A 23,061-nucleotide genomic window follows, 5' to 3' on the forward strand; every position below is an offset into this window, starting at 1 on the left:
AGTGGAAGTTCAGCAAGGGTGCTTAGACAGACGCAAGTCATCTCAGGCCCAAGCTGGTGTTGATACAGAACGATGAAGACGAAGCCGTTTCGAAAGTCAGAAAGTGTTACTCTAAAAGACAAACAGACAAACAAAAAAAACAGACAATGAATGATGAACAAGGGGTGTATCGCGGAGTCAGTGGAAGCTGAACTTTCACAACATTCAGATAAAAAACAAAAAGAGAGAGAGAGAGGTAACCATGACAACAAAGCTCTGAATAGCAGAAACACCCACTCGGAGGAGGAAGAAAGCGGACTCCATTCATCTTGGTGAGATGAAATGGAGTCCGAGGGTCAAAATGGAGGACATGTTTCAGGGACTTGAGCAGTTCTGGCGATTACGTTGAAACACAGCAGAGAAGTGGGGAGATTTGAAGATAAATACCAGAAACATTGTGGAAAGACAAATTAATGTGCTTAGGGTGTAAAGTAAATTCATCAGATTAAGACTTTCAGTACTTTTATACCAATATTAATTTGCCTTACCGTTTAAAAAAATAACTATTTTGATGTTCTTTTGGATCAATTTGAAAAGCTGGGTTGCATTTACGTTTTAACCGGCTGAAAAGTAAAGGTGACGGTAAATTTGGAGGGAGTTGTTCCTCTCCATATATAGAAAGATAGCCCCACAGCATGATACTGCCACAACCATGATGCAGCTTTTAAGTTGAAGGCTGTCGATCTGGCAGTGCAGATCGACAGCCGCTAAGCTCAGCGTGAATGAATCCATGGTTGGGCGTTGGAGACGCAGGGCTCCGTCCTTAATAGATCCAGCAGATTTATTAAAAACCGAGAGCGGCGGAGATACCAGCGGCTTATAGCCCGGTGCGGCTTATCTATGTACGTTTCCAGTTTGTTTGTTTTTGTTTTTTTAAAAAAAAGAAAACTTTGTAGACGTGGCTTATAGTGAGGTGCGCTCTACAGTCCGGAAAATACGGTAATTACATTTAAAACACTGCTTTGGACACAACATGAGCGAATGCACTCACTGAACGTCAGATTGGAAGTGTTGTTATAAGTGTTTGCCGTTCCAAAGATTGAAGGAATTAAAAAAAATAATGATGAAGCGCTTTCACTGAGGTAGAGAGAGAAGCAGGAAGAGGTGGCACCTACGTAAAATCTGACTGAACAAAGTTACATTAAAAGGATGTGTAAAAAATAGCTATAGTGACATCAGTTAGAGCAGCGGAGGCCTTTTTATGCAAAAGAACAAAGAGAGAGACAGCTCACTTCTGAACCAGTTCTGAAACAGGGTTGCAACACTAGGAGGGTTAAAAGAATGACACTTTCTATGCAATCAGTTTCTTTAATCCAAGAAATCTCCTGACGCAAAGTTGTGAATATTGTGAAAGAACATCATACAATCATAAATCCTAAAAAGACAATCCTGATCAGAACGGATGTCCAGACCGAACAGTGAAGCACGAGAACGGTGCTTTCATGATAAAACATTTAAATATGGCAGTATGACTTTCAGTCTGCAAACAAAGAATCAGGCTTGGTTATTGTGACTAGTTTCAAAGCCATTGCCCCCAAATGGCATAAATTCATTGCAAATGTTAAATAGCAAGAATGAAAGAGAAAGCTGGCACGAGGCAGCAGAGCAAGGAATGGAAAGCAGTCAGAGAGGGACAGCGTTATGGAAAGAACAACAAAACCCACATAAACACGTAACACAATGGCCACATTGAGACAAAAGTAGGTGGCTATGTACTCAGCTCGAATGTGAGTTTATAGGGCAAAGATAAAGAATAGCAATCTGTCCATTGAAGAGAGGAAGTCAGGAGAAAGGTTATCTGAGAGCATTGCTTGTTTCAGGCTTTACAGAGCTCATGCAAACACTATGTATGTTGTTTACCTGTTATCCACCAATGAGGAGAAAAACTCAATATCCAGATTTACATTGTGATTTTTGCTCCTATTCTGACCAGCAGTGATATTCCAAGATTTAGCTTTTATACTAACGAGTGGTTCTCTAGAATAGCTCATTTCGTATGAGCAGCAGTGAATGGAAGCAGCTGAAAGTCTCACTTTCGTACATGTTCATTTTTGTCTGTGTTCAGAATATTTGTTTGTGTGTTGCATTAGTATTTGGAGAACATCTGTTGTTCTATTTAAATTTTCTGAATGGGTCCACAGTGAATTTTCTCACTTTCGTTTTGGGTCTTAAAAGTCACTTTAGTGGGTGGAAGGCGATGTAAAATACTGCCATGAATATGCAGCAGGAACATTTGGAGAGAGCAGTTGGTGACTTCAGTTGTTAGAGCACTGCTTGGATATTTTTATACTCACACAAAAAAGCAAAAGTAATATGGGTTGCTTACCCATTCTATATCCTGAAAAACTTTATGCTCACAAACATCACCTTGTTGCTATGGCTGCTGAATCAGCTCCAGCTGTCTGTCATTATCATGACATGAACTATGTTTGTGTTTTCCTCCATCGGGATTAGGTAGACAAGTCTAATATTTTATAAGACTGAGATAAAATGTGTCGAACTAAGAGACTGTTTTTGGTCACTTTCACAGTTCCTTCCCATTTTTCCTTAAAAGAAGATATTTGGGGAAAGTAAAAGTGCTCACTCTGTCCTTTACTGCCCCAGTAATGACGAAGCATTTTGCGTTTAACACGTCAAATTACTGTTTAAGTGTTTAACCAATATTGAAACAAGTTTAAGTCATTTCAAAAGTTCACTAAAAAGACTTAAGTTTCTACAAGTCAGTGACCTGATGCAATCCTTAGATAAAAACATTTTAACTGCTTTCAATAATTAACTCATTGATAAGTAGGATCAATTGGAATGTATGTGTGATTGAATTTTTTTTTTTTTTTTTTGCAAAGTGCATCGAGACAACACATGCTGTGAATTGGCGCTAGGAATTGATTTGAATAGAATGGATTGAAATCAAGTAGCAGAAAAGAAATATTTATTTTATTGTTATGAGACTGCAAGCAACAATTACTGGAGTCCTACGAAATTACTCAGCTTCACAAAACGATGCAAAGGCAAACCGTGATTGCAAACGGCTTTGCCCTGTAAAAACATTGTGTTTCATTGCACGCCTCTCTCTTTTGTGCTTGTGCGTCGTCTATGAGCAGACGCTGCTGACCCCGACAACGAACTGAGCAGAAGCTTGAACCTGATCCCTTACAGTCCCGTCACGCCTCAGCGGACCCAAAGGCGAAGACCGGTTCTCTTCACTCCGGCCGCACTGGCCAAGACCATCATCCAGAAAATACTGAACATGGGCGCAGCCATGGACTTTAACATCTGCAAACCGGGTTAGTGTCTGATAAACAGCATGCAGTTCGAGTCTTTGTAAGAAATGTCACTTGGTTGTCTGTGAAGGGATTTTTTTTTTACCCTACTTTGGGTGTAATGCCAGTGTGTTGCTGCCAGTATGATGCGTGGGTGAATGCTAGAGAAAAAGAAACCTACCGTGGGGATTTAACTCGTGTGTTGTGCTGCTCTGTGATGAAAAAGTGAAGAAGTGTAACCAGAGACAAAAAAATGGGCAGCACAGAAGATGGCCTAGTTGATAACCAGGGTGACGATGCACTGCAGTGACAATGACACAGATATTTTAGACACCACGCTCACGCCTCACTGTAAAAAAATTGTTGTTGGCCCTTAGAGAATTCGCGCCCCTGTCCCGAGGGGAGGGGGGCGTCAGGCAAGTTATCGGTGAAGGTTGAACATCTGGCGAGTCAAGAGTCTGTTTTGTGACTTTCTGACGTGGAGAGTCCCCAGGGCGAAAACCTCAACTTTCTGTTCCTTGTGATAGATGATGCCGTGCAGCGGCGTAGCAAATGAGCTCGGTGTGAATGCGTCCCGTTGTGAGCTCCACAAACTAACACGACATTTCACGTTTCCCCCTCGCCTTTTCGTTTTGCTCTCCATGTCCAGATACCCTAACCAAGGAGGAGTTTCATCTGAAACAGAACGTTGAGCCCTTCATTCACTACAAGGAGAAGCAGGCCACATTCGAATGCATCACCCGGGAAAACATCGAAGCCGTCGCTGCCAAGGTTGGTGTTTGTCCGATCTGCATTTGGTGCCTTCAGGAAGTAGGTTGAGATTATTAAAATGTCTTAAACTGACTTTAAAGAGGCAGTATTATGCAAAAATTGACTTTACACATGTTGTAATGTTATTCCCTCATCAAAAACATACTTCTCTTTCATGCATGTTTGAGAAATCCTTTAATCTCCCCTGGCAACCACTCCCTCGCAACTTCCCCATCCGGCTCCTTCAGACTAGCCAGCAGCAATTAGCAAACATCTGGAGGAACTGAGCATCAGCTGGGCTCGTTATAGGAGCCGCTTCTCAGAGCAACGCTGGTAAAAACGTTGTTAGAGGGTTAATAGAGGAGCAATGCTGTGATGACTTCCTGCAGGAGGAGTTTCAGAACGAGCAGGAGTTTTTAAAGAGACAGAGACCCAATTTCAAGGTGTTAATTTACAAAGTCAAATTTTTCTTAAGTCATATTTGATATACGACATTTTTATAACAATTGAAGGTAGCATAGTTACTTTATAACATTGAAGTAACTACCAGTGGTAGGTGCCTGCAAAGTACCTAATATTGCCCCTTTATAAAAGTAAGGAGTAGTTAATCATTTTGTCCTGGCAGGACTATTTAATCATGGATATTCCATGTATTGTTTTTTTCTTGCGGGACTTTTTAAATTTTTTTTATTTCTGTCATGTATAAGTGCAAATTTATCACCACTTGGCTGGACGAAGTTCATACATTTCTTTGCTAATGGTCTTAAAAATGTCTGAAGGAGTCTTAAATTTGAATTGTTGAAACCATCCAGAAATCGTGTTAATGTCATTATATGTTTTCAGGCAGGCTTGTACAAAACACTATGAAATGAAACTATATTTTTGCATCAATGATGAGTTTGGAAGATAGAATACCTTGTGTATTTATGCAAGTTGTAAACATTTTTCAGATATAAACAGGAGTTTCTTTGATTCTTTGAATCGGTAAACCAAGAAAGCCCATAGGTCACAACGAGTGACGGACACAGGTTACAATCACTCTTTGTTTTATTAAACAATAAAAAAATAAAAAATAAATGTAGGAAACTCCAGAGAGGAGACGGTCTAAATTAATTAATTATTAAAATTTTACTTCCGCGTGGAGCCAAAGGGATGTTAGCCCCTCACTGTGATGCAAAAAGTGTCATGGAGGCTGGTTTGTGTTTTGATGACTCCTAGTTGACACTAAGCTAAATGGATACTTCAAAGGCTTTAAGGAATCGGGACAGTATTTGATCTGTTTTTTGGTTTAGAGTAGGACTTCCTTTCTCCAACACCATGAACTTTCTCAGGGGCATATTTGGAGGTCAAGTCATATCAGCTTCTAGTTGATGTCATGCTGCTCAAAAGGCTCTTTATTGTAAATATATTTTCCTCCTTTTTAAAAGAAGGAACAGGGGGCTTTCAGAACAAATGTCAAACAAGACACTTGGTCTGCCGTGGCTGATTGAACAGAGATTACTTCTTAGTACTTATTTCATGGAATGGTCCTAAACGTCAACGAGTCTTTTACGACAGCTGCGTCAGCTCACCACAAGAGTGGAGGACTGGCTTTACGGCGCGCCGCGCTGCGCTCCCTCGCTGGCCTTCCTGTTAAAGAAAACACAAACTTTCACACGTACAACGTGCGCGCGAAGACTACAACACCCTCACGCACGAAGCTGCGAACCAGTGAACCAGCACCTCCTAACATTTACAGACAGATTAAATGCACGTCGTTTGCCACCGCTCCTGTAGACTTGTTTTCAAGCCTGGTTTCCTCTCTACCCATCTTCAGGGTAAACACTGCCTGCTGGAGGCCGAGCTGAGCTGCGTCAAGGACCTTCTGCGGCGAGAAATCTACCCCATTATCGTTTATGTCAAGATCTGTGAGAAAAATGTCAAGAAGCTAAGGTAAGTGGAGCACAAAACGCTCCACCTGTGCAGTGAAACCTATTTTTTCCAAATCCAAACACATGTCAGTTCTTGTAATGAGCTAATGTTTCCACGCTGGAGGTTAGACAGAACACACTCTGACGACTCTGTTTCATGCTTTCTGTTTGAGCTACCTGGAAAGATGAAGCAGATAAAACAAATGGGCAACCATTTCTAAAAAAAAAAACCAAAAACACAAAAAAACACTGCCTGGCAGGTCTGTTCCGTGGTTTCTGCTGTTTCTAAGTAAAATTACCAAAAGATTCTGACGTGTCTCTGGGTGGATTCTGTGACGTCTTTGAATTAGACGGGCCGCTGCAGCTCTACACGATCTCGGCATCAGAGACACTGGGTTCCAAACATCACCGCACTCACCACCGCAATGCTGCTTCCTTCCTGTTTCCTGTCCACACAGGAAGCTGCCTCTGCGCGTGGAGTCGGAGGAGGACTTTGTGAGGTTGTGTCGGGCGAAAGAGAAGGAGCTGGAGGCCATCCCTTGCCTGTACGCCACCCTGGAGCCCGACTCCTGGACGGGGATGGAGGACCTGATAAGGGTCATCAAGGACAGAATTTTGGAGGAGCAGAAGAAGACGATCTGGGTGGAGCAGGACCTGCTGTAGGCCTCCTGTGCGCCAGTCTGTACATTTAAATACGTGTGTAGCTAAATGCAGTAAACCACAAAACTTGTAAATCTACTGTAGCTCTCGTTTTATATTTATAGTCAGACTCAAAGAGGCACGTCCTTGAGACCCAAACAAATGCATTATGTATTTTGTAAAATTGTATTTCAATTTTCTAAAGATAAACGAATTTAAAATCCCTAATGTGAAGATTTTCTTATTAAAAAAAAACATCAGACACAGGATGTGCTGCAGGCAAATGTTTTTTTAGCAGCTCTTGCGGTTAATGGTAGATTTTAACCAAGATTAAACTGCCATCTAGTGGCGAGGTTTGGTCATTACAGAAACAACAGTTAAACCAACCTAGTGAAAAACAGTCATATTCCACAAATTAGAATATCATTGAAAAGTTAAATTACCGCAGTAATTCAGTTCATTTAGTGAAACACATTATATAGATTAATTACACACAGAGTGACTCATTCACGCATTTTTTTTCTTTTATGAGGATTTTATGCTTACAAGTAATGAAAACACAATTATAAAAACATTTTAAATACAGAAATGTGGGCTTATGGTTAAGTATGTTTAATACCTGCTTAGATATTGTTATTTTCAAAAGCCAATTTTAATCTAAAAGATGAGTGCATATTCTGTTTTATTGAATCTGACTGCATTTCACTTTCTATGACATCACAACCACATACTTCAGTGTGTTTTATTGGGACTCAATGTGACCAAACCAACACAGAATGCTGCAGGATTGCAGTGGAAGGAAAATCATGTGGGTTTTCAGAAGCTTTTATGAATAAATATCTGAAGGACATGGTGCATTTATCTTTACTAGAAGTCTTTTTTCCCACCACGTGTCATGTCAAGACATTTCAAGCTTAACAGGTAAATGAAAAAAACAACAACTACATGTGCCTAAACAACTACAGGATATCTCAAGATGAAATTTTGACTAACTGCTTGACTAATTTTAATGCAGACAAGCTACAAATAGGAAGCCTTTTTGAGTGGATGAGTGAAAGGAGTGCTGTTGAAGGTGCAACACTGTCAGATTATTGAGAAGCTCAGAAATCCTGCAACTTATTTGTAAAGGGAATATTGCTGAAGCAGAACTGAATCCAACAACATATAAACGACCTCAAAAATATCAATAAATTCACGAGGGACTGACTGAAAACTAAGCAATTGAAATTGCTGGACTGAGTCAAAGTCCAGATTTGTAGAGTAACTTGAAACCTGCAGCGCATGCAAGAAAACCCTCATATATTATCCAAGGAGCAGTGCAAACTCGTCTCCCTGAAGATTAATAGCGAGGTCTTAACATGAGGAGGAAGGCTGTCCAAACTTGTACCTAGAAAACACATTATTGTTGATATCTATCTTTATGTTTTAATGAGCAAAACATGAAGAAAAGCATTTTTAAAAAAGCATCAAAAGTGTTTATTGTGGTTTTCTAGAGGGAAAAATGGGAATTTTGAGGAACATATTTTCCAAGAAAGCCAAATAATCGTACATTCATGGAAAATATGTGGGAAAATATTCCCAGTGCGGCTCCTATCAGGTATATGGAGCAGAAAAGCTAAATTTGGTGCGCTACCTCCCCCACTTTGTGTTGTAAAACTGTGTGTGTGTAGGGAATTGAGCCAGCTGCTAGGAAAAAAAAGAGATTACACTAAGCAAATGTTTTTCACAATGTCTGATCCCTCACAGATTAGGTTACAACATGAATCAGCTAACTGTCTTCACTATCACCTAATCAAGATAACGATTGTCACAGCGACTAACTGTAATAAACTGTTTATTATTTTTCTCTCGTTTTTGTTAATTTTTTTTTTTTTTACATTTAATGTTGCAGTCGGGTTTTTAAAGTTATTTTTAACCATCTGTTCCCGTGGGAAGGATGGAAATACGTGAATCATCCCGGATCAGAGAAATGTCATGTTGGAGCTGACCCAGAAAAGTGAATTTATCTCCCCCTCATGAGCTCACGTTGCAGAAACATCAGGCTACCAAACTCTCGCGGTGTTTCGCTCTGAGATCCCGCTCCATCTCCCACGGAAAAAACAGCGGCTCTCATCACACGGAGCGCCGACTGGGCAGGCTCAGCTAACGCGACTAGAGGAGCCGGAAGGGAAAAGAGAGGTGAGGACGCGTAGTTCTTACATGCCTTTGTTCTTTTTTTTACATAAAAATATGACCATAATACTAAATATTATAAGGTTTTATTGCTCATTCCTCCTGCATGCTCCTTTGCCCCAGTGCTTTGGACTTGTTTGACCGTTAGACACACTGACAGCGTGACAACCCCACCGTGACCACCGAAACTCGGTGTTTTCTTTACCCACTAGTCATACGTGTTCGCCTAAATGCACCGCACACGACGCTGTAACCGAGCGAGTCCCGGGCGGGTTGGGGTTTGAGGGCTCCCGGGGTGAGGGAACAAGCCTCTGCTCGTCCGTCAAAGGTAGCATTGTGTCCGGTCTGGCATCCGCTGAGGGCTGCTGCGGACTGGACGGAGGGATTCATATGAGCCGAGCGGTCAGCCCAGGCTCCCGTTTGGGCTGGAGCTGCAGGTTACAGACGGGGGCGACGTGGTGGGAAATTAAATTCTTACGGACATCAACTAAGGTGAATGGCACGACCTCAAAGTTCAAGCTCTTTGAAAATGCATGGTGGGAAATGAAATTACTCTGATTCTCTAATCAGTTTGGAATAATTAAAACACAAAACTAACCATAATGCTTTTTAAATCTCTTTTAATATAGTGTTATGGATCCACATTCATAACAGTAGCAGAAATCATCACAATAACTTCATTTGGATTAATCCTAATGTAAAGAAAAACAAAAACAAACAAAAATCATTACAATTGATGACTATTGCAACATTGTTAATAATAGTCTCTTTGTTTTCCACCACTGTTCTGGATTTTAAAGACAGAAAAAATCCATCCAACCAACTAAAGTTGTTCATAACATTCAGAGTTTGAATGCCCCCTTAAATGTTATTACATCGTTATAAATAACACATTCAAACAGTGCTTTGCTATTAAAATGTTACACACAATGAAACTGCATTGCAATTTGATATATTGTCCAACTCTAATTCAAATTGCTGAATGTTTTTAAACCTAGATGGTCAGTTATTGTGACCTAATTTAAACCTGCTTTTCCTTGCTGATTCAGATTTTCAGCTTTTCTTTTTTACCAACTTTGACCTATTTGAATATTTTCTTCTTGCCTATAAGACTGCAGCGTTTCCCCCAGAAACCTGGCTGAACCCGGTAGAAGGGGTGCAAGGGCAGCAAACTGGTGATGCACCATGTTTTTGTGTTAAAAATGTTAAAAGATACACAAATTCAGAGGTGCAGGAACAGGCAGTGTATGTGAAGCCCATCAATGCGTCAACTATAAACCTAGCTTAATCTGTCTTTCAACATTACAGGAGTATAAAAAGCCTCATTTAACTTAAATAAATGATGCTTAGCCTGGTGGGTGGGTAAGTAAGGCCTGGTGGCCCACCAGGCTTATAATACACTGGGGGAAACCCTGGACTGAAAACACATGAAAAAGAGGAAATAAATTTGCTTCACCATCTTTGAAAGTGGTTGAGTAATTCAGAAAATGGAGGCGTTCACATTATTATACCACTTATGGATGAATTTGATGCCAACATTTATCTGAGTTTCACTCGATTCGACTTTAAAACACGGAAAGATTTTTACAAACACTCCAGCTTCAGTGGGTGTTCTTGCTGGATTTCCTTCTGAAAACTCAGAAAATCACCTCAAACAGACTCACTGGTGTAAGCCTGGTTTTGAATTAAGCAGTTAAATGTAATAAATGTGGGGCATGAAAGGAGAAAAAAAAATTCAGTTTCTTGATGGAGGTAATTGAATGAAACAGAAAAATAGTGGGATTACTGCAGCTATCCCCACTTACGCAGTACAAGCATAAATCTATAACCGTTATCTTTTTACTAAACTCAGAATAAATTGTTTTCTTAATGTATTCGAAGGCTAGAAATATGGGATTATTCAAGTTTTAAACAGGAAAAACTGAGAATAAACTTGGATTTGTCAGAACGTGACCTGCCTGGTCCGAGCCGGTCAAAGGAAAATGGGCAGCCTTTGACCCAGCACGAGTTATTTGATGCGCCACTAGTCTATGAAATGCAAACTGCACCGAAGCACTCGTGTTGTTGCCGACGGCAATGATAAATACAACACGATGTAGTAAGACAGCAGCTGAAATGTCTGTAGGGAGGAAGAGGAGAGATGTCTGCTGACTCCTAACAGACGTTTCCATGTCAATAATTGCCTCTTCGCTTCAGGGGAAGACAAGCTACAGAAACACGATGCATGGCAGCTCCAAGTTTAGAAGTGAGTGGGGTGAGGGGGGGGTGAGAGAAAATGACGCTCCGTGACTTTTGATCCTAACAGGAAGGAGAAGTATAGAAGACTGGAGCCCAATTATCCCCGAGATGCAGGAAATGCGGCTCGGGGACGGAACAGACACTGCCTCCACTTCAGACCCTTCCAAGCTAATTAGCGCGCGAGCACAGTGAGCATCTGTGTGTCTCCCTCGTGCAGCGTGCGCCGAGGTCAGGCCGCGAAGCGTTTTATAACCGCCTCTCCCTTCAAGGGTGGCTCACACTGGCACTTTTATTATCTGAGGAGGGAGTGGCATTTAAAGCAAACACTGCTGCGGGCTTCAGCGTATCCCTCTTTGGTATGCCGAGTCTCCCTGACCTGAAAATATCTGACAAACGTTTGTGATCTTGCTGCTGGGAAGCGGTGTGGGGCCAGAATGCTAAATTCAGCACAAGCCTTACCATAAATCACGCCCGAGACTTCCTCAAACTTTGTTTCATAACTTCAGGCACTGAGGAAGGAAAACAAATGTGTGTCTTTTTATTTACTGTATGTAAATGTTTAGTTTTAACTGTATATAACTTGAAATAATTTGTAATAAAATAAAAAATATTTAATCTAAGTAAAATCAACTTTCGCATCTCTTGGCAGGTTTTATTTAAACACCACTAACAAGCAAAGCATTAAAAATAAAGAATAAATAAATCATTAATAATAATTTATTTATTAAACAATAAATCAGTTAATCGCATGATAAATTAAAACGAGTTCAATAATATTCATTTGCATGATTTATTGTTTTTTCCTTTTTTCCAAAAAGTGGGTGATAAAAATCTTCAATCTGGTGTTTTGGGCTTAACTATCCCTTTGTTTTTTGAAGGACAGTTTTTTTCTTTTACAAAGACTTCATATTTCATTTTATTTGTTTATTTTGGATATTTAAAATGTCTTCAATTTCCAGTATTAAATGTAGACTAAAATAAGAAATTGATCAATCTTTGGGAATGTGTTCTTGCAGTACTATGCCTTTACCATTATATTTTTTGAAAATTGTCTCAAGGCAACAATATTATCGTTTATCGCAATAACTTCTGGGACAATTTATCGCCCAGTAAAAATTGTTATCGGCACAGGCCTGCTTGTTTTGCTTAAATCTAAAATCTGATGAAGCCATCTAAAATTATCTTTGAAAAACATCTCAGTTAGTTTGCTCATATCTTCCACCAGAAAACATTAGATGGTGTTGCTGTGATTTGTGTGACCTTGATTTTTTGTTGTTGTTTTCAAAAAGAGACAAAGAACACGATTCAGATGTGATTTAATAGGATTTGTCGTCATCTGTTGGATACTTTTTCTCGAGTGCAAACATGTGTTTTGTGTTCGTTTCTCCACAGGTCATTGACGGGCCGGCTCCAGTCCTGCCGTCATGTTTGGCCCGATCCGACCCCAGACTCCTCTGAAGCCGCTGCGTCTCTAACCGCACCCGCATGGGGCTTCTGGTTTGTTTTTAGCCCCGCAGCAAAACCGAGTCTCCACGTCCCCCCGGTGCATGCATGAGAAAACACGCAGGTGTCTGTTATAATCTGCTGCCATGGCAACGCCGTGCAGACGCCCTGCAAAATCATAAGTCTGTTGCTATGGTGACTCTGTAGCAAGCAGCTGTCACTATGGGAACATCCAGGATGTTCCGCATTTTTGTGGTTCTGGGCTCGGCTTTCATGATCCTCCTCATCATCATCTACTGGGACGACGTGGGAGCTGCTCACCTCTACCTGCACACCCCAGTATCCCCGGGCCCCAAGGTCCCCCACCCGCCGCCCCAGCCGAGGCCCCACACCACCCGGACCCCGTCCTTCCTGTCCGACATCGACGCCTTCGTCAACCAGTTCCTGGAGCCGGGAACCGGGGAGCCCACGGACACGGTGCCGGTGGACTCCAGCAACCAGTCGGAGAAGTCAGAGGAGCGCTACGTCCCCCGGAGGGAGTGGAAGATTCACTTGACGCCGGTTGCCGCGGAGCTGCGGGAGAGGCAGGTGAGCTGAGCTGACAGGCAGCTTTAGACGGAAAGAGGCGGATAAGAGGGCCAGACAAACCGTGACCTAATCGTGACTAAAGATGTTAGGGCTGCAACTAATGATAATTTTACTAATCCATTATTCTAATGATTAATTGGATCAAAGCTAATCTGTAGAGTTTTTTTTAGATTAACCGATTAATAATTGAATACCGAAAGAAGTTTAATAGGATACATTTTTTCTTTTTAACAGAATTTGAACCAAGTGAAGCTAAAACTATCCCAGTTCTGGGTTGAGCATATTTACAGAGAAAGTTTTTTTATATATACATCTTAAATGGTAAATGTATATACGTTTAATATAGTTTAGATTTAATTACTGCTCTGAATATGTTGCTCTTTCAGCAATTAGCATTTTTTTGAGTCTGTATGCCCCTGCTAGCAATTAATAGCTGACTAAATTAGTTGACAGTTATGTCAGTAGATGATTAATCGTGATTAATCACAATCTGATTAATCGTTTCAGCCCTAATAGTTGTAGATAACTGTTTACCTAAATCTGGTTTTCCATCATAACTTCCAGTTTTTGTTTTGATAAGTAGTAATAATAAGTTGTACATGTTTTAGTCAGTATTTGTAGCAGGAATGTTCTGCTGTCAAACTCAGATAGTAGAAACGTCTCGGCCCACAAGGTCAATTCATAAAAGACTTTCCTTTCTCAGCTTTTGCTTTTTGCTACAAGAAGTTGCTTTTGGTGCAAATAAACACTCAATTATTCATCCTGAAATGGATGTGGGGATGTTTTCTGCTGAAGAGAGAAAAGCATCGAATAAATATGAGGAGTGCATTGATAAGTCTATTGCTGCAATTGACAATTATTTCTGGTGATTGATTATTCTATCGATTCTTCTGAAGTTGAATTCATTAGTTGGATACAAAAATTGGCACATTCTTCAGATTTTTTTAATTAACTACCAATTCTTTTTTTATATATACAGTAATCGAAATATATTACAAGATATAATTCATTTTTTAAATAAAGAAAACATCTAGTTGCCTAAAATTCAATAACATAGCATCCCTTTAGTGAATTTGAACCAGGTGAAGCCACTAGAGGAGTTTTGGGTGAAACATGTTTACAGACAAACATGATTTTATCTTAAATACAAAATGTGTGCGCATATATATATATATATATATATATATATATATATATATATATATATATACACACACACATATATATTGTAGTTTTAATTGTTGTTCTTAACATGTTTTTTCACCAAATAGCCTTTTTTTGAGTCTGTATACTGCATTTAACGATTAATCGATTACTAAATTAGTTTACGATTATTTTAATAATTGATTAATCACGATTAATTCAATTATTCGTAAATAAATCTGCCCCGATTTCTTTAATGTTGGCTGATCTGCAATCAGCCGATACTAACATGTTAAACCGATCTTTTCCACTGATCTTATCTATCTCCACAAAGGTTAACTTAACAACTTTTTCGCCATATTTAGTGATTTTTCCAACAAAAGAAATTGCTATTGGTCGGAATCGACAGGTCAGACTTTTAAAAGATCCATGATCGGCCAGAAAACTGCAGTCGGTTCACCTCTAATAAAAACACTTGTACGTGTTTAATTTTGATGCTTGACTCTTGTTAAAATAATCAGTGTAAAAACCAACATGTGATATTTATTGCATAATTGTTTCTCCAAATGGAATAATCAGGAAAAGAGGCGACGGTTACTCCAGGAGGTCTGCGCCAACGACAGCGTTTCGTTTCCGGGCAAAAACCGTTCGTTTGATGACATTCCTAACAAAGAGCTGGATCATCTCATTGTGGATGACAGACACGGCATTATCTACTGCTATGTTCCCAAGGTACGCATGGTGGTTAGCCAGTTTGGTACATTTTGTCACATTTATAACATCGGGTTGATCTGTTTCTCTACTGTGAATGTAACTTCAGGTAGCGTGCAGCAACTGGAAGCGCATCATGATCGTCCTGAGCGAGAGCCTGCAGCAGGACGGCGCTCCTCAGAGAGACCCTCTGGCCATCCCCAGGGACCTGGTCCACAACAGCAGCATGCACTTTACCTTCAACAAGTTCTGGAAGCGCTACGGCAAGTTCGCAAAGCACCTCATGAAGGTTAGTTCTGAAAAATACTGCCAACTTAATTTCATGACTGTGTTCAGATCACAATGCATTTTCTGACCTGAGAAAGTAGACGCTTCAGCACAGCCAACATCTAAATGTCGTGAACACAGTGGTCTGGCTGTTAACTCTCCACTAGATCCGTCCATCGTCGCCTGAACTTTGTTGCATCCTCGGTCCACAGCTTCAAGTCGTTCCTTCACTTGAAGCCAAGATTTTGCTTAACACTGGAGCTGTGATTAACGATTATTCTAGTTATAAATTAATCTATTTATTATTCTGACAATTAACTGATTAATCATTTGAACATTTTGAAAATTTTTCATCTTAGCCTGTTTTATGCAATTTTAGGAATAAATGAAAACATGGAAATAAACAATGCATTACTCTTTAAGCAAGAAAATAAACATTTTATTGCCTAAAATCCTTTAGTGAACTCTTGATAATTTGCTGCAGAGGATGTATCTGCAGCATCAACGTGTGGAAAGCTCTGTCCCTTTTCCTCAACTTCACATGAATAAAGTGAAAAGGTTTTTCTAATTGTTTGATTAAACAATTAATAACTGCATAACTGCAACAGGAGATTTATTTTAGTTTTTTACAGAATTTGAGTCAGATGAAGCTAGAACTGTCATTTGAGGAGTTCTGGGTAGAACCTGTGTAGATACCTTAAATTCAAAATGTATATATTTTGTACAGTTTTTTCTTCACTACTTCTTTCAACAAATGGCCTCTTTTGAGTCTGTAAGCTCTAGTTAACGATTAATTGATTGCTAAATTAGTTGACTGACTATTGAGAATGTTTTGCTCTAAAATGCAATAGAGTATGCCTTGATATATATTTTTCTGGTGTATTTTAAAATAACGCTGGACCTAACTTTGGCAGGTGAAGCTGAAGAAGTACACCAAGTTCCTGTTTGTGCGGGACCCGTTTGTGCGTCTCATCTCCGCCTACAGGAACAAATTCGAGATGCGCAACGAGGACTTCTACCGGCGCTTTGCACAAGTCATGCTGCGCCGCTACGCCAACCAGCCCACGCCTCCGGCCTCCGTGGACGAGGCCTTCGCTCTGGGCGCCCGCCCGTCCTTCTCCCACTTCACCCAGTACCTCCTGGACCCGCAGACCGAGAAGGACATGCCCTTCAACGAGCACTGGCGGCAGGTGTACCGCCTCTGCCACCCATGCCAGATCCAGTACGACTTCGTGGGCCACCTGGAAACGGCGGAGGAGGACGCCGAGCACCTGCTGCGCCTGCTGCGGGTGGACAACGTGGTGGAGTTCCCCACCTCGCAGAGGAATCTGACGGCGAGCAGCTGGGAGACGGACTGGTTCGGTCCGGTGCCTGTGGAGGCACGCCGGCAGCTCTACAAGCTCTATGAGCCCGACTTCCGGCTTTTTGGTTACGACAGGCCAGAGTCCATCCTCAACGAGTGATTGACTCGTTGAGGACGGACTCTCATCCTCAACGCGCAAACGCCCGGGCGAAATGTAGTTTTTAAAATCACAGGAGCGGGCGCCACAGCCCCAACGGCCAGCGAGAGGCGCCGTGTCTTTGCTGGACTGAATGTGCACATGATTAGAAACACTCATGGCGTCCTTTCTGCCTCATTAAGTCACAGAAGAAGCATGCAGTTACATTCAGCTGTGTGTCCCTCTGCCCTCTTTAGGGACTTTAACCTCCATGTTTTTATGTGATGCCATCTGTGCCCACTTTTGTGACTAAATTCACACACTTTGGTAGCACTCTGTTTAAAAAACAAAACGATGCACAGAGACCGTTTTGGTTGTGATTGCACGGAATTAGATTATTTTTTTGTGTTGCTGGATTATCTTAAATTATCACTGCACTATCAGTAGTTAGCTGGTTCATTTCACATTGTTTAAAGTGCAATGTTTTTAAGCATGAAAGGGATTTTATGTTGAAGTAAGTTTATTTTTTACCTCGTATCCACACTTTAAGAGTATGTTTTCGTGCATTGAAACCGAGCTGATTAACTTATATCGGTTATACAAGGTTCTGCGTGCAAAATACGTGCTATAAACTCAGTACAGCTGCTGGCGTCTGGCTAGTTTTGAAGCCGGTTGCCACGATGTAGCCTCAGCATAAGGAAGCACAGCAGCAGGCAGCTGGTGACCTGGGTTTGTCTCGGCTTGTCTCAGACATATTCTTACGGTTACTGATGCACAGATGTGCCTCTGCTTGTTTTTCAAAAATCTCTTTCAAAGGGAAATCTCTCATTTGTGTCTTTGCTTTTTGTTTTCTTTTCAGACAGGTCTGGGTTAACTCACGCCGTCATGATTTCACGACCTTAAAACAAATATTCATAACAATTGCTTGTAAGTTTACTTCCCTTGGTAAAATTAGTATTTCATAGGATCATGTAGATTAAACTTACTTTACAAAAATGAGTCTGAGGACGCTTTAAGCTTTATTAGAGCCACTTAAACACAGCAGATCATGACTACGACGTAGTAACTTATAGAGGATTATACAAAAGTACATGTGAAAGTGGGTACAAAATGAGAAAAGTGCAGTTAAGAGACTTAAGGTATGAAAACCTTGAGTAAAAATATCAGTATTATGGTACTAACACAAAAGGAAAACAAAAACTAATCACAGGTTCTCTTTGATTTCACAGAAAATAGCATATTTATTATTACACTTTCAATTATGCTGCCTATAATGTAGGTGAAAAAGTAGCAGAAATCTACACAGAAATCCAACCACTGAATTTAGCTGTGCTCATTGCTCACACCTTCCCTTTCTAGCGTTCAGTCAGTCGTCTTTAAAGCAGCACTACCTTTAGTTTCACACCAGGTCTACATGTATTTTCCCAGCCGAAGCGAGGGAGAAGTGTGGTGGCCGTGTTTCAGCCTCCTGACCGGCAGGAGCAGCGATGCGTTGCTCTTGAAGCCAAACTGTGGAAGAAAACCTTCACGGTTTTAAGGCCGTAACTTTGTAAACCTTGTTATACCTCCACACCGATAAGAGTTTATGTTAAAGCAAATAAAATGACAGATTATCTTTTTCACATTGTTAATCTCCACTTTTTCTTTAAAAAAATACAACATGATCTACTTTTATTTCAAATACATGTGTTTAGTAACGATTAACGAGGAAGATGGAGGGCTGCCTTTAGTTTCCGTCTTTTTGTAATCAATGGGAAGGTGTAGCATTCTTTCAGCCAGCTGACCAGCAGTGTGCAGCAGCATGTGGGGGAGGGGGAGTGGAGCATTACTTTATGCTTCAAATACTTTATCTGAGAAGGAATTTCAAGACGTAGAAACGGTCTGATGGTTTTAAGATTGTAACTTTTTAGAAGCTTCATATTGGTAGCAAACCAAACATAAACATTACGGTAAGGAAAAACGAAAACAACAAAAATGGAGAACAAGCGAGAACCCGTTACTGATGCTGAGCTCTGCTGCAGACGGCAACTACATGCTGTCATTTACCCCTAAACATGATATCCACAGGTTGCTTCTGCGTTTATTATGCGGCGCATTGCATTGTTTTTGTAGCATTACTTTGAGCTCTGATGAACTCCTGGACAGCTGGAAGCTGGTTCAACATGAATAGTGTTTAGTTAAAAGGAAATATGTGAGGCTGGAGTTATGGTCTTGATGAATCGATGGGTTTAGGTGATGAAAGTGAGGAAAAGACAGTGCCTTTGGTTGCTAAAAGTTTACGCAGCTTAAAAAAAAAGAAAGTATTTTTATAGGACTTGATTTTTACTAAGATCACAGACTCACAAAAAGGAATATTTGATATACTGAGTGTTGATTTCAACTGCATTTAGGGACCAAAAGAAAAACAAAGCCTTTTGGCTGAACTGTTAACGTGGGACTTTGCTATAAATCTCTCCGTTTGTTTGGATTCTCCTTCATTGTGCTGGTGTTCATAGTATCACACTCCATGCTGGATGTCGCTGTTGTTCAGACTCTTTGTTGTGATAGACACAGACGTGTTGGTGTTTCTTTGTTAATGTTTTTATTTTTAAATCTGATCTTTATGCAGAATTGTTTACGGGGCGGGAGGAAGTTTTGTCTTCATCTTGTGGCCATATGCTGTGGGTGTGGACATAGTCCACCTCTGCTGTGTTTGTACTGTAAGTCCTGTTGTATTTTCATACCTTTGGTTTTCTATTCATCTTCTTTGTTGATGTTTCTTGTGTAAAATTCCAACTTTTGATTTTTGTTTTTTCTTTCTGTCAATGGGCAAAGGGGAAAAATAACATCAAAACAGAAATGTTTGCAAGTCAAAAAAGGAATTTATTTATGGTTCAAATAAAACAAATGAATATGAGTGTGTGGTGTTTTTTGCAAATGACAACTCAACATCACTAATTAAAGCTACAGAAACAAGTTACATTTTAAGTCTTACAACAAACATACTGACAGACTTTTAGGTTCTCACTATGTCTGTTTTGTCTAATATGTTAAAATCTACATTTATCACACGCTAAACTACTCCGGCCTTGGGTCTGCTGGCTCCTGGGCGTGATTTTTTCTCTCTAAAACGTCCCAGTAGTAAAACACAACTAAATGCTAATTAGCAGGGATTTGCTGCCATCTAGAGGTCAAATTAAAGAACTACAACTGGATCCATTCAAAACACCGTCCAGAATCACTTCTTTCGCTCACAGAAAAAACAAAAAAAACTCATCTTTGATTTTTGTACATTTTTTTTTAAATAATTTTTTTAAATACATAGAATTGGTAGTACACCAAACAGACACTGCTAGTTCAATTTAAAGATTTATCTTAAATCTACACAGTACTTCCTTTTAGGCAAATCAAAAATATTTTAGATAATTTGATTAGGGATCACTGATTTGGTGTAAGCAAGAGTTGACACAAATTTCTCCTCAAAATAGATGAAAACATGCCATTCAAGTAAAATGTATGTGATTTGGACAGGAACAGGAAAATAGCAGTCTGAACAATATTAGAGAACCTTGAACAAACTGAAGGTTGGATAAGAATAATCTTTACTTATAAGACATTGTAAGACATTACTTATATTTTGTAGAAGCTTCTCTTCTTTCTGATAAGTATACTTAACTTTGTCTCTATGCCTAATGCCTGTTGTTTTGATAGATAAGGATGTAAACCCACAAATGAGAATAACCAGCTTGTTTTAACAGTCTCCATGGCCGCCTCTGAATGCACCTGGACGTGCTATGCTAGTACTGCTAGCAATTAGCTGTTAGCCTAATGTTGTAGAGTGAAACTGAGTTAACGTCCATGCTAGTATTCATCCAGAACAGCTGGTTACCATGGAGACTGAAGGCAGGCTGGTGAAGAGACATTACTGACCAACTAGTGGCACCGTTTCCTCCTGCAGCGCCGCCGCCTGCTGGTGCTCCCTTACATAATACTGTTTGATTTTCTGACACTATCTCATCGATATTGTCTCTTATAGACACGAGGAACACAGTTTAATTTCACTCCATATTTTTAATAGTACGCAACATATATCAAAATATCATAGTGATAAAATTATAAACTGGTCTAGATTTTCATCGTGATGAGTCAAAATAACAAAAGGCATATTATTCAAGTTTGAGTTTATGTCCATTATCTGTCACTCAAGCTTAAACACTTTACAACATACCCAACAGAATGGTTTTAGTTATGATTTTCCTTTTTTCATATATTTACACATCTGCTAAGCAGTTTAGGTGCAATCATCTTGGACTCACGTAGTTGAATGTTCTGGTGTCTAATGAATGTAGACAGTTGGAATAGAGTATACAGTAATTTTAAGGCATACATCATTTATTTATTTGTTATTGAATAAATAAATAAAATCTTGTTTGTTGCCATTTTTTGGCAACATCAGTTTTTTATTATTCCTTGTCCCTAGTCTGAGTCATTCAGAAAGATAATTCAGTGAGTTCAGTTTTGTGCGAACACAGAAAAAAACTTGTTGGCAAGAAACGTACAAGGTTTCCTCCAGAAAACTCGCTAAGCCTGGTGATTGGGCGCTAGGGCAGTCATTCATCCAGCAGCCCATCGTGTTTTTGAGTTAAAAAATGTTTGAAGTTGACAGGAAATTTGATAATATCACTTGATAATTATGTGTTATTGAAAGATTGGAAAATTAACACATGAACACTTACTATAAAGCAGTGGTCCCCAAACTTTTTCCTGTTAGGGCCAAATAACTTTTCCCTTCTCTGGTGGGGGGCCGGAGATTGTTGACAGGGGGTGCGGGGGGGATTGATTTTTACCCAGAAAGCACATGGGCAAAACCCATGAGTGAAACGGTCACTGGGACTAACTAATATATATTCCATTGAGGGAAAGTAACTTTAACATATTAATTTCTAATATGTTAACATAAAGGCTCGTTTTGAAGTATAAGCTGCTACTTACAGGCATCGCTTCGAAGAACTCGACCTGGAATGCGGCGTTCATAAAGTGTGTTCATCTGCTCTACCGCTAGCAAACAACCGTACTGATTAAATAACATAAAAGTCAAGCAGTTCCCTAAAAGTCCAACAGATGGCAGCAATGCGCCCCACAATTTACAGGACACACTTCCTGCTAAAGAGCCCCCTGGTGGTTGAAGAAAAATCCACATATAAACCGGAAGTATATACATTAAATGAAAAAAAAATCTGAATGCTCTCTGGTATTGTTCAGGGGGCCGGACCAAATGTGGATCCGGCCCGCGGGCCGTAGTTTGGGGACCCCTGCTATAAAGTCTTAAAAACTGCAAACATTTTAAAAAGACTTAAATAAATAAGCAATGATTAGCCTGATGGGGCACAAGTAAGCCTGGTGGCCCGCCAGGCTTATAAAACACTGAGGGAAACCCTGAACCGATTTTAAAATCAGACAATTTGTTACCACTAGAAAAGCACAGATCATGCATTTTCTTAGCCTACATCAACACGCTGAAAGACTTTAATAGAGCCTCAAAACAATTTTTGAGGATGTTTGTTAACTATCCTGTACATCTTTCACAATTTGACAGATTTTCCTGAGGTTGTACTGAAATGTCTGTAATGAAAGTTGGGTCAAAACCCCTCAGAGAGAGTTATTTTCTTTCCAGCATAAATTTACAGTCCTGGGTCGAATTTCCTAGTGTGGTTATGCTGCATTCAGTGGCTTCTTGACTTAGTTAAAGTTTCCCAAATGACTCCAACACAGTAAACATGAAGCTGTTACGGATCTGTTAGTATAAAGTGAATTTGGACTTCAAAGTCCTAGAATAAAGAACCTATACCTTACAATCCATTCTAACAAATTGGTTTACAGAAGAAGGATATCGCAGTCAAATTATTCCTCTTTAATCCTTAGAGTTTTATAAATTCGTGGCAGAGTGAGTGACCAGTAATGGATGGATGAACCACAAGCACCACCGACGCCAGCCCCCAAAACCAAGCTGAGAATTTAACAGAAAAAACATCAACGTAATGTCTCCTTTAACGTTTTGGTTTTTAATCCCAAATTAAAAATCGAAAAAAACAATCAACTGCTGCAAAGGTTTTCACATCCTTAAACTTTTTCACATTTTATTCATGTCGCAACGTTTTTATTTTTATTTAAATTTTATGGGATAAACCAGATGTAATACCGTATTGACAGAGTTTAGCCTGTTTGTTAGGCTGGACGTTACCAAAATATGATAAATATAGTTAATATAGATGTGTGGAAAAGAAAACCACATGTAAGGGACACAGTAAACACAGAGACGTTTTGCTGAGACGAGATCAAAACGGTGGAGAAAAACAAATACTGTACATCACCTTGGTGACACATTTTGTCCAGGTAAAATGTCCTGTTCCACTGGCAGATTATTTAACTTATATCTAGAACGTTTTCATCAATATTAAGGGATTATTGACGTAAAACAAGCTC

The 23,061-nt window shown here is 39.9% G+C and overlaps 2 protein-coding genes and 1 long non-coding RNA gene across 3 annotated transcripts in view; 2 read left to right on the forward strand and 1 right to left on the reverse strand.

Moving 5' to 3' along the window:
• The window catches only part of card11 (caspase recruitment domain family, member 11), a 42,232-nt gene extending 35,370 nt beyond the window's left edge, over positions 1–6,862 (forward strand). The window contains exons 32-35 of the mRNA XM_016678360.1: positions 3,141–3,323; positions 3,949–4,070; positions 5,866–5,981; positions 6,418–6,862. Of these exons, the coding sequence (XP_016533846.1) occupies positions 3,141–3,323; positions 3,949–4,070; positions 5,866–5,981; positions 6,418–6,622 (626 nt within the window). The 3' untranslated portion in view covers positions 6,623–6,862. The remainder of the gene's footprint in view (positions 1–3,140; positions 3,324–3,948; positions 4,071–5,865; positions 5,982–6,417) is intronic.
• A 1,782-nt stretch (positions 6,863–8,644) lies between these two features.
• Positions 8,645–19,877, forward strand: chst12a (carbohydrate (chondroitin 4) sulfotransferase 12a). The gene is made up of 6 exons (XM_016678408.1): positions 8,645–8,776; positions 12,401–13,039; positions 14,762–14,914; positions 15,003–15,182; positions 16,075–16,625; positions 16,656–19,877. The coding sequence occupies exons 2-5, from the start codon at positions 12,674–12,676 to the stop codon at positions 16,621–16,623; spliced, it is 1,248 nt and encodes a 415-aa protein (XP_016533894.1). The 5' UTR covers positions 8,645–8,776; positions 12,401–12,673; the 3' UTR covers positions 16,624–16,625; positions 16,656–19,877.
• LOC107837847 (uncharacterized) lies at positions 10,210–23,059 on the reverse strand. Its single transcript, XR_001663896.1, has 3 exons — positions 22,421–23,059; positions 22,369–22,372; positions 10,210–10,220 (listed from the first exon to the last, which is right to left on the reverse strand). It is a non-coding gene; the product is annotated as an uncharacterized LOC107837847 (long non-coding RNA).
• Between the last annotated feature and the right edge of the window lie 2 nt (positions 23,060–23,061).

The sequence above is a fragment of the Poecilia formosa genome, unplaced genomic scaffold (assembly GCF_000485575.1).
Source record: "Poecilia formosa unplaced genomic scaffold, Poecilia_formosa-5.1.2 Scaffold182, whole genome shotgun sequence".
Lineage (NCBI taxonomy): Eukaryota > Metazoa > Chordata > Actinopteri > Cyprinodontiformes > Poeciliidae > Poecilia > Poecilia formosa.